Here is a 15645-nt window from a genome sequence, read left to right on the forward strand (position 1 = left end):
CACTAAAATTAAATACATGAAAGGAATTAGGAAAATAAGTTGGCTTGCAGGTTGTCACTGCTCCCTCATGTACTGTAATTAAGTTCCTTACCATTTTCTTTCACCCCATTAATCAGGATAGTTTCTTGGTCTTCTGAGGCACAATCCTGCTCTTGTTGGTCATCCATCAATTTAACCTCTTTCTGTTCATTCCATGCCCCACTGCATCTGGCCAACCTGCACATTTCCAGAAACATAACCACAGTCAGTACAATTCCCAAAATCAGCTCAAGGAACCATGAATAAAAAATAACAACAATAAAAAAAGCCCCACAACATTACATGCTGCCCTCACCCTGCTTAAGAGGACAAATGCTATTTATTTAGGCTATCATATTTTCACTTTTCCACTCCAAAAGCCAAGTCCGATGTATTTCAGCAGGGTTAAAATGATATATATCCCCATTTCCTTCCCTAAAGTCCTCCTTTAGGAGGTGGAGCAGCGCTCTGCACTTCTGCAGTGCCTTTCCCATCACCTGAAATTGCTTTCCGAAAGCAGGTAAGCATTATTCTCTCCATTTGGCAGACGGGTTAGCAGGCACACAGAGAAGAGGGGGCTCGCCCCAGGTCAGACAACAGCAGCTCAGTGGCACGGTTGGAAGAAAAACTCAGATATCCCGTGCGACAACCGCTTGCCCCAGCTGCCAGTGAAGGCTCTCCTCTTCCAAGCGCTGCCAGGTACAAAAAATCTAGCCTAAGGAGATTTTGGGGAAGAAGTATCTAGCCTCATTTTTCATTGGAAACCCTTCTTACTCCTTCCTTGGGGAGCTGCCCTCATTCCCATGCCACCTGCCGCCATGCATTGGCATGGACATGGTGCAGCGGGCAGCAGAGAACAACCCGAGGGGATGCTCCCGATGAACAGAACCGTGCCTCTTTGACCAGAAATTAAAGACTGAATCTAACTTCTGGCAGCTTGAGCTCAACTTTTTTTCTCTCTCAGAACAGGTACGAGACCAAAGCATCATTTTTTGTTTTTAAATCAACATTCATCGATGCCTGATTATCCCGCAGTGCTCTCTGCCCCGGGTTCAGCAGCCGAACGTCATTCATATTCAGATTTGCAGTGGAGTCCTCTTAATTAATGTGAAATCTTTAAAACTGCCTCAATAAGTGAAACCTTCACCAAACTTAAAGATGTTGTGACACTGAGAGAAAGATAAGAATAACAAGCATCAGTAACCCAACTCCTCTGCATATTTAGAGGAATATTTAACTAACCTGGAGAGTTTGACTTTGATGCAAATCCATATTTCAAAGCTCAGGACGAGTTGGTCTGCTCCTCTAAGCCTCCTCTCCCCGCTGCCCCGGGTTCCCACCGCGGTCAACAAAAGCTCGCTGGAGCCAGCACCGAGCACATTTGGCTATGTGCGTTCACAGATCTGAACCCACTGCTCACGGGCTCACTTCAGAGCACTCAAAGAGCATTCGTGGCTGATCAGACCGGCATCTCCAAAACACAGACGTTTATAACCAGCATTCCTGCACACTGATCTCCACCATCCTTCTGAAGTGTGAAGGTGATGCTCCAGGAGAGGCTTATCAAGCAGGGGCACCTCCTCCTTCCTGCGACGAGCATGACATCAGGGCCAGCAGGCATTGTGTTGGTGCTGCAAACCTCCAACGGACCCCCTGCCACGGGCACAGCCACACCAGGACACGCCAACACCTCAAGGTGCAGGCTCCATCCCTCTGACGGCCACCAGCCGATGCCAAGTCAACGGGGAGACGCCATGCCAGACACCTTGCTTGTGACGCTCTGCTCTGGGACTTGTGGGTTCAGAGACTATACCTGTGCTTTATTCTGCTGATTTTTCTAATTATGTCTTCCTACCTTGTTGATGCTGCTGGCCTCCAGAGAACCTTGTGGTAATGCAGGTGGCAGCTTCGTGCTGTGTCCAATGGACCCAGTTTCAATCTGCTGTCCTCCAAAGGATGGGCAGTGGTTTCTCATTTTACAGCACCAGCAAAAACACGGCCTCAGTCCTACACAGGACTTGGAGTATGGCCATCACAGGAATATTTAATAATAATTATTATATTCATAAGGAGAATCATGGTAATATTTCAAGTTATCCAAGTGCAGAAACCAAATCAGGATACTACAGAACTTTTTTCACTTTAACCTACAGGAACAAGGTTGAAGGAAAAGAGATGACCTAGTGCTGCCGTACAAGGCTCAATGCTGCAAGTCGAGTCTTTGGTCTACCAGCAGAACAAGCCAAAACCCATGGTCACGTCCTCCACCTTCCCACATGGCTCAAAAGCGCCAGCATTACCTCTGCACTGGCTTGCTGGTCTGACTTCTGCTGGGATGTACCTGCTCAGAGCAGTTTGGTGCAAAATGACACAGCTGGCCTGTTTTCAACGGGTAACATCGTCACAGCCATATTAAAATAATGGCTTGCACTGAATAAAACATAATACAGAGGCAGGAACAGTAATTCTCCAGTAGTGTGGATGTGTCACTTGCAGCACACAAAACATCTCCAGAGAGAAAACCGTAACGGGGACATAAAACACCAGAGAGCTTACAAAGAGAGATCCCGAGCATTGTGAGGAAGGCACCATCCTATTGCCCCCGGGACTGTCTGCCCCTCGTTCCTGCTCCTGGGGACATAACGGGCAGACCCCAAGGAGACAGCAGGGCTCAGCTGAGCAGACGCCAAGCGAGCGGCAAGCAGGTGGTCAGGCAGTCAGAGGCAGAAAAAGGGAATCTAAGGGGCTGGAAACCCGGGGGATTTTTCATCTCTTATTATTATTTGGGGGGATATGTGTGCATAAGGGGGAGGGAGGCACGGGAGGGAAGTTTCTGGTGGCTGTGATCCAAGGACGGGAGAAGACAAAGAGGAGGACGAAATGCAAGAACTAAGGGGCTGTGCCTGTAGCCTTGACTGCGGTACCTCGCAGTGCGGAGCCAAGCTCCAGAAACGAGCTGGAAAGAACTGAAAAGAGTTCAGATGGGGGATCTTCAGACACGGCTGAAGAGAGATGAAGTGCAAATGAAACAGGCAATTTTGAAGTTTGCAGGGACCTGTTGAACAAGAGGACCTTTCCAGAGTGCTGTGACCACGAAAGGTCAGCTCCCAAGGCGGACAGGGAGAAACACCAGCTACCGTGAAAGAAAAGCTGACAAAGGGGCTTGACGCAATGCAGAACCAGAGGAAACCGAAGACTGGGAATAACAAAGAGGAGAAGAACAGCTGGGTCCCTGGGAAGAAAAACCAAACCGATGGAGACCTGGGGTATAAAGGCAATAGGAAGAGAATACGCCAGGTAGCAGGAGAGCAAAGAACAGAGCCATGTGCAGACAGCAGAACAAAGGGGAGAGGATTCAGGCTGCAGACAACGTCCAGCCATTGAAGATACACATGGCTGAGGTCACGCTATTGTGAAGAACCAGCAGGAGGAAATTCAGTCACCAGCTTGAAGTTTATGAACTTGACTGGAGCCGGAGTGCATGGAGGAAGAGGATGGTCAAAGCCATGGAGTCGGATGGACTGCAGGTGTCCGGAGGAGGAGGAGGGCAGGAGCACAGCTTGGCAGGCTGGGCTACAAGGACAGTCACAGGTGGTTCAGTCACCGGGATGAATTTGGCAGGACAGGCTTGTCTCGACTGTGCCGCATACTTTAGGGCTTTGGTCTGCTAAGATCACAGCTGGCATAACTGAAAAAGATACTGGCTATGAAAGGAGATGGAAGGGATGAAGTTGCAGAAAGCAAGCAGTGGAGATGGAAAATAATGCAACTGGTTTAAAGCAAGAGATGGACAAATTAATGGGCAGAAGGACAGGAAAAAATTGCCTGTGAGAGCAGCGCACAGGACTGGGTGACCTGGAGAAGTCCCTTTCAGCCCTACAGCTCATGTCAGGCGAAGGACTGCAAGCACCTCGGAAAAACCCTCAGCATCACAGCCGAGAGCATTCTCCACTCCTCGTGTCTCCCCTACATCTTCCCACTACTCACACTAACGGGGTTGTGCAAAAGCTGTTAGCAACTACGTGGTGTGCACGTGTCCAGCAGAACACAAACACAGCACCCAAATGGATCCTCAGATTTACACCTCCCATCGCCTTCGCAGCAGGTCCATCACTTTGGGAGCAGGTGTTCTTCAGCCCAGGTGGCCAAGTAACCCAAAGCACTACTTTGTTCTGTTTTAAAAAGACACCCAAGAAGGTTTATGGGCACTGCAGTTGTGGAGCACTGTCTCCAAAGACAGATGTGGCCAGAGAACGAAAGCCGATGAATGCCCAGGCTAAGGCCCCACAAGCTCTCTCTACTCCCAGTGAGGAAGAGCCTGTGCACACTTGGTGGGACACCTTTTTGTCAGTTCTTTGGAGTAAAAACGCAATATTTCTTGTCCTTATTTCTCTTCCTATAAATTCAACATGTACCCAAAGCAAGAGCTATGTAATCAATGCTCCTGGCTGGAAATGAAATGGGTGGGTGCCAGTTATTTGCCTACAGCAGAGGAGGAAATGCCCAAATTACAAAACTAATACATCTGAATATGCTTCTACGCTTGAGTCGAGGAAATGATGGGCTTTATGTTCACTTAGAACTGACACTTCTTTGTACATCTTGGATTTTAGCACTTTCCTCAAGGTGAAAGGGGAAGCACTGCTGGTTTACACGACCGCAAGGGAAAAATGCCTCTGCTCGAAGGGTGTACTCTACAAAGACAGCGACAAGCTGCTTTGCTTCTTTCTCAACCAGACAATGTCCTTCTCCCCCAGCAGGGCAAGGTCCCAAGTGAACATTTTATAGGTAAGGGTCCATCCCTCGTTGCTATCAGTGGTGCTGCAGTGACAGGATGTGCTCTGGTCTCAGCCACCAGGCCAGGGAAAAAATCCTCCAAGGCTGGCCTCCGCCAGCTCCCCCTGGGAGGCAGCGGTGGTTCAGCTCCTGGCATCTTGCAGAGAAGGCGGCCACGGTCTCAGCAGCGTCCTGGAAGCACTCAGAGGGGACCATGGGCACCAGCATGCCACACCTGCCGCGTAATCCAGGGCTTGGCCACGTGTCCTCAGCACCAGCACTATCCTGCTGAACCTTAATACACTCCCAAGCAGAGGGAAAAAAAAATAAAAATCCACCAGGTAAAAATAAACAGCCTGCCAGACTGACTGCAAGCCCACCTACACATATGGGAATTGTATTAGATGGTCTAGATTAGGGGTTAGTGATAGCTGTTCCATAATTAAAGTTACAAGAGTGTTTCAGCTTGAAGCTGAATAAACAAAAGGTCGCAAGCACCCAGACAAAACCCAACGTGGCAATTCCTATTTACACACACCTTCCACATACCAAGCGCTTTTATTTGCTGTAGATCACGGGGGCAGATGGAAAGGGAGTATCCACAGCGAAGGAAAATCTTTTTCTGGAGAAGAGGGGGAAGAAGCAAAGCAGAAGATGTGGCTTTTTTCTGCAGAGTTGTGAATAAGCGCAGGTGTTGGAAGGAGCTCTATATATGTGGTTACATCTTTCAAAAAAAAAGAGCTTTAGAGAAATTAATTACATGTCAGAGCCTCTGACAGGTCTTTTAAGAATTATGATACTTTTGAATGAAAACATTGTATGCTTAAAAAGAAATACCATGTAAATGTCTCTGAGATATTTACATTCAGCGGAGTAATAGCAGAAAAGAATTCAGCTCTCTCCCCAGTACGAATGGATGCGGAACATGCTGTGCTCTTCCTAACAACGTCTTCTGCCCTTGCTGGACTTCATTAACTCTCAGGCAGAATTAAAAGATAGAGTTCAGGGCCATCTGCCACGAATCGGACGTAAACAGAAATAAAGCTCTCCCAAAGAGACCAAAGCGCGACTCTCGCCTCGCCGGGCTGCAGCCATGACCGCACGGCTCCTCTCCAAAGCAAGGCCACCACACCGCACACCTCCTTCTGTGCTGACAAAATGGGCAGCAAGGCCTCTGCAGGGAAAAATATCCTTTTTTCCTCCCCTTCTAGCCCCACTGAAACCTGTGCAGGACATAGGATAGAGAGCTTCTCTTGGAGAAAGCGTCATGGGGCACTGCGAACCTCGCTGCAGGGAAGCGGGGCAGGACTGACCCCAATGATGCTGTTTTCCTACTGGATTCTGACATTCCCAAATCCCTTTTATCCCGAGGATTCTACCTCATCCTTGCTTTTTCACAATAATTTGACAATGGGTGGGTGAACTGATAAAAATTTTCACTTGCCAGCAGATGGGGATAGATTTTACTACTAAGTCTCTAAAAAGAGGTTCTCTAGAAGTGCCTCTCCTGCTAAACCCATTTTTCCAAGAATTGACATTTTTATATTTATTTAGGCCAAGGGTCTGAATTTTGCCCAACAACATGAAAAGAAAAAATACAAAAAGTACATGAGGTTTCCAGAACCGGTATGGTTCAAAAGGAGAAATTCATAAGGAAAGGTATTCTCTGCCCATCATAAAGTGCTTCCCCTGTCCATGAAATGGATGCCAGACTTACGGGTTCCAGTTTCAGAGCTTTTTCCCCATAAAAACCTGAAGAGGAAATCAATCCCCTAGCTGTTCCCTGGACTTTCATCCTATCAAGGATGACCATGGACAAAAGGCCAAAGTGAAAGAGAAGACGAAGAAGGTCTTAGTGGGTTAAATCCAGCTGTGAGACATCCAAAACCCTTCGAGGAGGTGAGGTTTGGTAGAACAAACATTAACTGAGAATAGGTTTGGCAACCTAGATATAAATACTGATAAAAGCCTCCAATTAGGAATAAATCCGGGGTAAAAAAAAAAAAAGAAGTTGATAAAAAAAGAGCTTGCGGAGAAAATGGAGAACACAAAAATCATGAGAAGAAACAGTTTAAGAACTCGTGTGTTCCCAGAAGGTGTAAAGGATGGATGGCTTGTTAATATTCATAGCAAGCCTCCACTTTCTTCTCAGCTGAAAGCAGAAGCAACAATTATCACAGAGCCCGAGCCCCAACTCCAGCAGACCCCGAGATAAGATATTAAGAGCTGACTATTTTTGAGCAGATTCTGAAATAAATGACAGTTTCTGACCTTACTCCGAGAGGACATAAGGTGCCAGTGTTTCAAGACCTGTCACAAACAACTTTAAGGAAAAAGGAAGGAAGTGAACAAAATTATAGCCTTCCTGACAAAGCACATGTAAAATACAGAAGGAGCTTTCTCTGTAAATGTATTCTCACACATCAAGAACAGCAGTATATCATAAAGGGAAAAAGGCGGCAATTAAAAGCCTTGAGAAGCTGAAACGCGTGAAGGAATGTCTGGAGCACGGTGTATTTCAGCATAAAGCAGTGCTGTGGTAGGGGAAGGACAGCTGCTAAACCCAAAAGACAAAGCTGTCAGAAGGCAAAGAAAAATAGTTGCACCCCGCGTGTGCAAGGGGCAGAGTGAGGCTGAGCAGTAACAGGGAAAAATGGGAACCTCGTGGGTCAAAAAAAGTTCCAAGTAGGACTGAGGAAACCAGAAGGACTGAAAACATGGGAGAAGCAAGGAGAATGTGAGCCCAAAAGCAAACGGGGAGGAACAAGGGCAATGGAAAGCCAAGCGAGGCTGGGTTCATTGTTTGGGTGAGGAGGAAGGTGTTAGACCTGAATGTATCTGAAAGAGAAGAAGCCAGACGTCCTGTGCCACGGCACAGGCATGTGTTTTAGGACTGATTTGCTCTGTAGGTCCATGAAGGTCACAAATCAGCTGGGCTTCTTATCCTCTAGCTGACCTGCTTCCAGTAAACAGGAAATCAAAACACCGATGCTCAGTAAAAGCACAGCTCTACCCTGTGCTGCCCCATGCTGCTCTACAACATCTATACAAAGATTTTTTCGGAAGGATCTAAGAGCAAACTGGTAAGAAATTGTTACGGCAGGCTGGCAAGAACAGGATGAGAGGGAGCAGCGCATTAATGAGGCTTACCAAACAAATCTTAAAACCACAAACCACCACCAGCAATAAACCACAAAGCAAAACAAGAGCCAAAATAGAGGAACGGAGAACTGAGGCCCTTTAAAAAGCATCCCCTACCTCGGCTGCCTGCATTTTTCAGCCTGCGTGAGAGGTAAAACCCTGGCTCAGACAGAACCGGGACACAAAGACCGAGCTACGTGTGTGAATCCACAGCATGCAGGATTTATCGTAGGCAGTAAAATTAGGAGGGCACTTAACAAACTACGTGCTATTTATAAAAATAAAGCTTGAGATACCATACTCTGTCCCGACATGCAGGAAAGTCTCAAACTGAACGGGAAAATGCAGATGCTGTAATAGAAAGTTTTCTTTGTGGAGCTGAAGAAATCTCTGCCTGCGGGACCATGGGCAGCAGGATGACAGGCAGACTGTAACACTGCGTTATGCCTTTCCTCCTTAAAAGCAACAGTATTCAAAACATGTAGCTTTCGCTCAGTCGCTGACTATAAAGTTAAGATAAATCAGAAATGTTAAGGGCCTGCGTTTCTGAGAAAATTAGGCTGGAATGATTAAAAACTCCAATCTGCAAAGGTTGAAAATTCAGTGAGATACGTGGGTGTTAACCTTACAAAAACACAAGGACCTCTCCAAAGCTAATTATGTATCAGGCTAGTCTAAAATAACAAAAGACATTAAAGAATAGTTCAGGATGGAGATTTCTTGATGGGCACAATTGCTTCATTTAAATAAACTTATTACCAAAATTCTCTTTCTACTGCAGTATTTACGTATAGGTCTACAAGACAGTATCTTAAAAGCTTCGCAAACCCTTCCTGTGAACCTAATCAGGAAATATGAGAGACCAAGGTCAAGTACATTAATATTACAGAAGCTTTCTAAGAATGGGGATGCTTCACAGTTCCTTGCACACTGGATATTATCGAATAACTCAGCTGAAGAATGGTGTGTAAAATTTTGTTTAAAGATATGGATTAATGCAGAGCCAGAATAGCATGAGGAAATGGATTTCACAGAGGTACGCCGAAGAAAAGGCTCAGTCCTAAACTTTATGATTCCCCCTTAAGATCCCCTATTAGAAATAGCTTCTTCTCATCACTGTTAACCACCAGGTTTAAGAAAAAGAAGAGAGAAAAAATGATTTTTTTTCCTGCATGAATTTGTAATGCATGGAAGTTTGGACTGAAGAGGGCAATTAAGCCTGCTGGTGTTGGAGGAGGATATGAAAACTCATCAGGATATTTGCAGTAACCCTAGTGGGGTAAACATTTCTCTTTTCTAATATCTCCAAATTAGAAATTTTATAGTGAAAAAGAAATCTTGGAAAAGCTCGTTTGTCTCTTATTAGCAATGAACATATATGGACTCAGGATAAAAAGTGCTAATTTCTAAAATACACAGAATTTTCATAAAAGCACGGGTAGAAAGAGCAAACAACGGAGTGCCTGGATTAGACACGGGAAGAAATGAAGCTGGGGTGTCAGGAGGAAGGGCTCCTTTACCCCACCTTTCATATATACACCCGTTAATGCTGCCTTGGTGCTCTGCAAATGGCACAAGGCCCTTTTCAGCAAGACAGTTGTGCCCAGACGTGCTGGGCAGGAGCACCCACAGCACAACCCAGGCTCCAGGGCACAGTTTCCTTACCATGGACATGCGATGGGCAGCATCAAATACAAACACGTCTGCTACAGACCTGGAGAATCTGGGTAAGCCAGGCTGCTAGGAAAGAGGCAGGGGTGAGCGCGGCCCCCAAACGGCGCTCTGTTCCTCATTTACCTGCAGCCCCTCAGCCATTAAAGTTCCTAGCCAGAGCTCTTGGATATTCAGCAACAACTTGAAGTTTTATAAGGATTTTTCCTTTTTATATACATATAAATGACCGCATTGACAGCAGATGGCCTCTTCTATATGATTTCCTTTTTAAACTTCCAGCTCTGTGCCATTCCCGCATGCTCCCTGTGCCGGGAAAGGGAAGCCTGTGCTTTTAGCTCTGGAGCACGAAGCTGGGGTTACTCCTGCTGGTTTGCTCTTGCTTTCAAATCACACACGCGTAAACAAAAATGAGTAAGATAGGGGAATATGGGCACCAGGAAAACCACAAGCCTGAGCAGACAGGTTAGTTGCTCTGTCCTGCTTCCTTGTCCCCCAGACAAGGCAAATCCTGACGTGACTTACAGCAGCCACGCCACGACCACTGACTTGAGCATGTTGCCACTGCAGAGTGAGAGGTTTCACCTAGCTGGCACGGCTGGACCGCCACGTTTTACAGGTAAAATAGCTTCAAAGTCTCATCCTATGATGTGCCTCTGAAGGAGCTGATGCTTCTGACTAAAAAGGGAATGGGGGTAGGTAGGAAAAGCAAATGATCAAAACACTTATCACACAGTGAAAAGAATTTATCAGGCCTGATAAGGTGTCTGAATTGATGATGATTATAAGATACCATCCATTTTTAGCTAATAATTCAGAAAAAGGATGAATTATTTGAGGAATAATATGTGATCATTTATTTAAAGACTTATTATAATGTATATGTTCTAGGAAGCAGAGTTAAGGTTGTACGAAGACTTTAACGCTTGCATTTCCAGAGTGCTGTATGTTTAACCGAATGCAGAAATTTAATAGCCTGTATTTGGCTCTAAAACCAAGTGGCTGGTTTAGTTTATAGGGCTCCTGCATTTATAAAACAGCAAGTAATTTTACAAGGCTGTTTTATACACATTCTACTTTTCCTCCACTTCTCTGTTCATGTTTAATAAATCTCCCAACATCTGCCTTTGAGGACTGGCTCATTTATTTAAAATTCCCAAACAATCCCATCCACGACTCCGCATGCCTTAGCGGCTCACCCAATTAGCCCAAAGTGTCAATTAAATATAAAGATACCTCTCTTAATTTTCACTTGGAAAGGTTTTGGGTTCAGCCAAACACTAAGGGCGATTTCTGAAGGCAAAATCCTGCCTTCGGAGAGGCTGCAGCTCCTAAGATATCGGTCCAAACCTCCATCTGTATCCAGGTAACAATATGGAATGCTGATATTTAAGAGGAGAACTATCTGGACAGCTGCCCCAACTCCCTGGGAAGCAATGTTTAGTTAAAGTCTTGGATATCACTGAAAGAAGATGTGGAGATGTCACACTGTGGCTGAGGCATTTTTTCAAGTGTTGAATTATTCACCCGTGAATCTCAGATGTGAAATCCAAATGCTCCAGTACTGCCCTGGCTTTAGACAATGTCTAATTCCTTTCTGTGTCACGGCAGGGTCCCTTCATCAGCCTTCTTTCATCTCTAATCACAGTGAGGTCATGGATTATTACTCATATTCACTGCTCAGCTCAGAATCACCGAGCCCGGGACTCCGCCGTGCTCGCATCCCCAGCCCGCCGCCCATCAGCTTCCCTTCCGTCCAGCTTTTTGGAACTGGGAAGTCACCAACTTTCCCTGCTCTTTCTCCGCGAAAGCATAGCGGGAAGAAAAATCATAAACAAAGGCATTTATCAGCTTTTGCTGGAGGTGTTGCTCTGCATATCGAGCTGCAATTGTTTCATTAGGAGGACCTCGGTTATGTCTGCAACGTTAACGAGTCTCAGAGAACAGAGGAAAAAAATCCTACAGGCAACACCACAGAGAAGATAAATAGGTAAACATCCTGTGCCTGACATTAGTTAATGCATCACAGCTTTATTCACTTAAGGCAGCCATGAAATCAATTCTTCAGTAAAAATAAAAAACTTTGTACCCAAATCTGTGCTCGCAGTATCGGTGAGGCAAGAAGCAATGTAACGGGAGGAAACGCGTGTCTGTGCGCTGAGCTTGAGGTCTGCCCATTTGTCTTTGCCTCATGCAAAGCCCTGCTAAGTACTTTGTTTTCCACAAATTAAGACTTTTTTCATTTTTCCTCAAAAGCAAATGCTTTGTCTTTGTTCAACTTTCTCATGAGTCACCACGGATGTATTCCCAGCCTCTTGAGGACACTGCTGCAATTTTGAAAGTATCCTGGGCAAATCAGTAGCAGTGATAGGAAACCTCAGGAACTACTAAAAATAGAACACCCTTCTCTTTGAAAATCCTAAAAAACCCCACCCACGTTTGAAACTGGTCAAAATCCCACCCTCTTTCTAGATAAACTTCCAAGCCTCCCACCATGTAGAATGAGACCAAGACAAAGTCAAAACCAAGCAGCAAGCAGCCTGTTGAAGCGTAAACCCAAAGTTGCACTGATTCCACCAGAAAACCAAGCTCAGACCCTGGTCAGCGCATCACCTGTGACAAGAGTGGTTCTGTGGGGCCTTCCTGCAGATTCTGGCCCAGCAAACGCTTGCTGGGATGGGGATGCTCTGCAGTGCTGAGCCTCCAGGCCGTGCAGCCCAGTATTTGGCCGAGAAGCAGGTGTTTTTTGTACAAGCACCACACGCTGCACCGTGAGGTGCTCCCCTGGGAGCTCCTTGCTGATGGCCCTGTGATTATCACCCCTCCATCACTTGTTGGTGCTGTCCCAGACCTAAACCATGTACAAAGATGAAAGGAGAACCACACCAACAGGAGTGCCTGGTGAAACTCTGGCCAAGGAGCAGCACACCTCAATTTCCAAGAGAAGGATGCAAGCACTGGACAGCTGAACGTACCCGTGGGTACCCAGTGCTACCTGGACCAAATTCTCCGTTCACCCAGTAACAAAACGACCTCTGACAGTCATCACAGAGCCTACAAAGAGCAACAAGAGGGAAACACAAAGGAAAACAGAGCCTGCAGGCTCTGCTTTGGCAGCAGAAGCATAATCGGGGAGGTGCAGTGTTGTCGTGGTGCTGCACGGTGCCACCGGTGCCCCAAGGAGCTCACAGCCACAGTCAACGGTGCCAGCGCTTCTGGATGCATCCGTCCCTCGTGGGGCTGCCAGAGGATGGCCAGGAACACGGTGGGTTTTCCCACCACGTGAGTTATGGCAGGCTCTTTTGCCTGAAATTCACCCAGAATCGAGGTTCTCCAAGGGATCTAACAAAATCCAGACAATACCCTGATTTTTTTTCTTATTCCCTTTTAGGTTTATGTTCTTATTCCCCAGTCTGCAGCTAAAGAATGCACAAGGGGATATTGGGGATCCTGCGCTTCGTACAACCAACTTGAATCCCATTTCAGATTTTCCAAACTGTTTAGTGCTTTCTGGACAGCAGCCATCATTTATGTGGGGACTTTCATCTATTTCAAGCTGAAATTGATTGGCAATTTTGAAGAACGCACAGCAAATTGCTGCTCTAATCACAGCAACTCGAGCCACGCAACTATGTTAAAATAGCATTAGTGCTGAGCCAGAAGCCGAGGACGGCAAGGAATTGCTGAGTTAAGGTTTCCTGCACGGGGTCCTTCATCTTGTCCACCTGTATCTGGATGCTGCAGCCTCCATGGCTTTTTCCTGGTGGTGTTTTGAGATTCCAGATGGCTGCTCACCAACCCAGCAGTAACACCGCTTGGTATTTCAGTGGCAGTTTGTGGCTCCTAAGCACAGGGGTAGGCTTTCAGAGGGCTGGCTTGCTCAGATAGCTGGGTGCTGACTTCCCCAGGCTGCAGGCTCCTGTGGGTGCTACCTGCTGCCGACACGTGGCGCTTACCGGTACAGATCTGCAACCCTGTGGTTTGTAAATGCCAGCGTCAACTGCACCTGGAAAGGACTACTCAGACAGCTGAAAAATAACACATCCCTCCAAGAAAACACTGACAGATGCAGAATAAGGAGAAGATTTTGAATTCCTCTTATGCCAAATCCTTTTAGCAGAGATAGAGACAGGGAAACAGCAGGGAAGCCAGTGATCTGCTCCCAGCGTGCGGGTGCCGGTGCCCGCTCTGCCTCCCTCTGGGCACCGCAGCTCCCAAGTCCAGGAGCCCTGGGGAGCGCCACCTTTGGCCGTGTCACCTACCAGGCAGCAAGGACAGGGCGTGCTTCCAGCCCGTGATCTCCTCGGGGGTGCAACCGCAGCATCTGTTCCGTTGCGGAGACGCACAGCTGAAGCATACAGCCTACAGCATGCTCTGGAAAGCGCTTTCTTCTCCGTGCGTTGTTTTCCAGCTCAAGAGTTAAGATTAAAAAAAGAAAGGAAAAAAAGAAGCAGAGTTTCATCCGGATAAAGCAAACCAGACTCCAAGCAGGGGCAGTGAACACCCCGCTTTGGTGCCTTGGTTCAGCATGTGGTGCCCCACAGGTAGAGGGGCACGATGCTGGGAAGGGGCTGTGCAGGATCAGGCCAGCCACATGGAACAGACACAGGCAAATGCAGAAATGTTTCAGCAGGAGGTGTGGATCCCAAACCTCCAGGTGGGAAAGTGTGCCTCCCGTGCCCCAGTGAGCGTCCCCATTACTGACCGCCCTCGCCAGCATATGGGAAGGGAACAATTCCCTCACCACCAGCTGACAAACACAAAGGTGGTAGGGAAGAGAAAATTGCCCAGCTCTCCCCTTCCGTGCATTTCACTTACACCGGTGAAATATCCTCTACAATGGATTAAATCAAAGTCCATCGCCAAGTTCAAGAACACGTTTAATGCAGATCTATTCATTTCAAGGAGGGTCTGCACAATAGATAGCTTTCCCCTTCAAAAATTATTCAAACCTGCACGCTTCCTTTTCATTCTTCTGTATCTTAACATTTAAAAGAGAAATACAGCATATTTGTAACTGGAGAAACGTTGTACAAATCATAGCCTGCTGTAAAAAGTGTATTTCACAAAGACTTTACATGGTACAGGGACAAGGACCACTTGTTGATAAATTACTTTCACTCAGAGAGTGGAAAGACATATTTGTGTGCACTATAAGTGGTGCTATTGTGGAGCAATTTGATGGAAGTCCAGTAAAACAAGGTGTGCACGTTTCATTTAACCTCATCTAAATCAAATTAATGGCCAGGGACGGTGTCTGTGGACAAAGCGGAGTGCTGTGCGTGCACGCAACAAAGCGTGCCTGCTGAGCTGAGAAACATCTCTGCCAAATCATCCCCTTCTTGCTGCCCTCGCCCCTTCGGGACCCACCTGTAATAACAAGGAAACTAGCAGCTTCATGGTGCAGCTTCAATGCCCCGTGAGTTTTGGATGAGGGATGCAGCACAAACCCTGTGGCTCCCCATCCATGCGAGGTGTCAGGGTGACCTGCACAAAGCCAGCTCCAGAAAGACAAGAGTGTGTGCTACCAGAAAGCTTTGCTCCTCGCTGCCTTTGCTAGTGTGACTAGAAAAGAGGAATAACCGTGCCTGAAAATGCTGCCTCCCCCCCCAGAACGAGGCTGTTAATTCTGCAGATTCAGACTGCTGGAAATTAGTGACGAACTCTGGATCTCAAAGATAACGGGCCGGCTAAAAATGACCTGGGATTTCATTATGGCTAATAACCGCTGGGAAAAAAAAAAAAAAAAAAGAAAAAACTCCCAAATGTGCATTACGAATTCAGTCTGTAGCAACTCCTTCAAAGGCATCTTGGTGAAAGCAAATGATGCGCAGGCACTTTGACGTGCAGCAAATAAATCGAGCCTGCCTCCGGGAGCAGGCACCCAGGGGCTGCAGCCCTCTGTGCACCAAAGCTGGGACCCACCAGATCTGCTCCTGGCCGCAGCCACGATGCGTGAGCTGAGCAGGCTGCTGCACTGAGGAAAACCACAGCAGGGACAAAGCTGGCACAGTGACGGCCTGTGGAAGAAACTTAACA

General features: G+C 46.8%; 1 protein-coding gene across 5 annotated transcripts in view; it reads right to left on the bottom strand.

Annotated features, from left to right (window-relative positions):
- Positions 1 to 15645, bottom strand: part of NEXMIF (neurite extension and migration factor) — a 138992-nt gene that overhangs the window by 12617 nt on the left and 110730 nt on the right. For 3 of the 5 annotated variants that reach the window (XM_040572466.1, XM_040572468.1, XM_040572467.1), the window contains exon 3: positions 92 to 216. In XM_040572466.1, coding sequence (XP_040428400.1) covers positions 92 to 167 — 76 coding nt within the window. In that variant the 5' untranslated portion in view covers positions 168 to 216. Of the gene's footprint in view, positions 1 to 91; positions 217 to 13868; positions 15314 to 15645 lie in introns of those variants that run through there. The other 2 variants (XR_005823979.1, XM_040572465.1) reach the window with 1 other exon arrangement.

Source organism: Cygnus olor, chromosome 13 (assembly GCF_009769625.2).
Source record: "Cygnus olor isolate bCygOlo1 chromosome 13, bCygOlo1.pri.v2, whole genome shotgun sequence".
Classification (NCBI taxonomy): Eukaryota; Metazoa; Chordata; class Aves; order Anseriformes; family Anatidae; genus Cygnus; species Cygnus olor.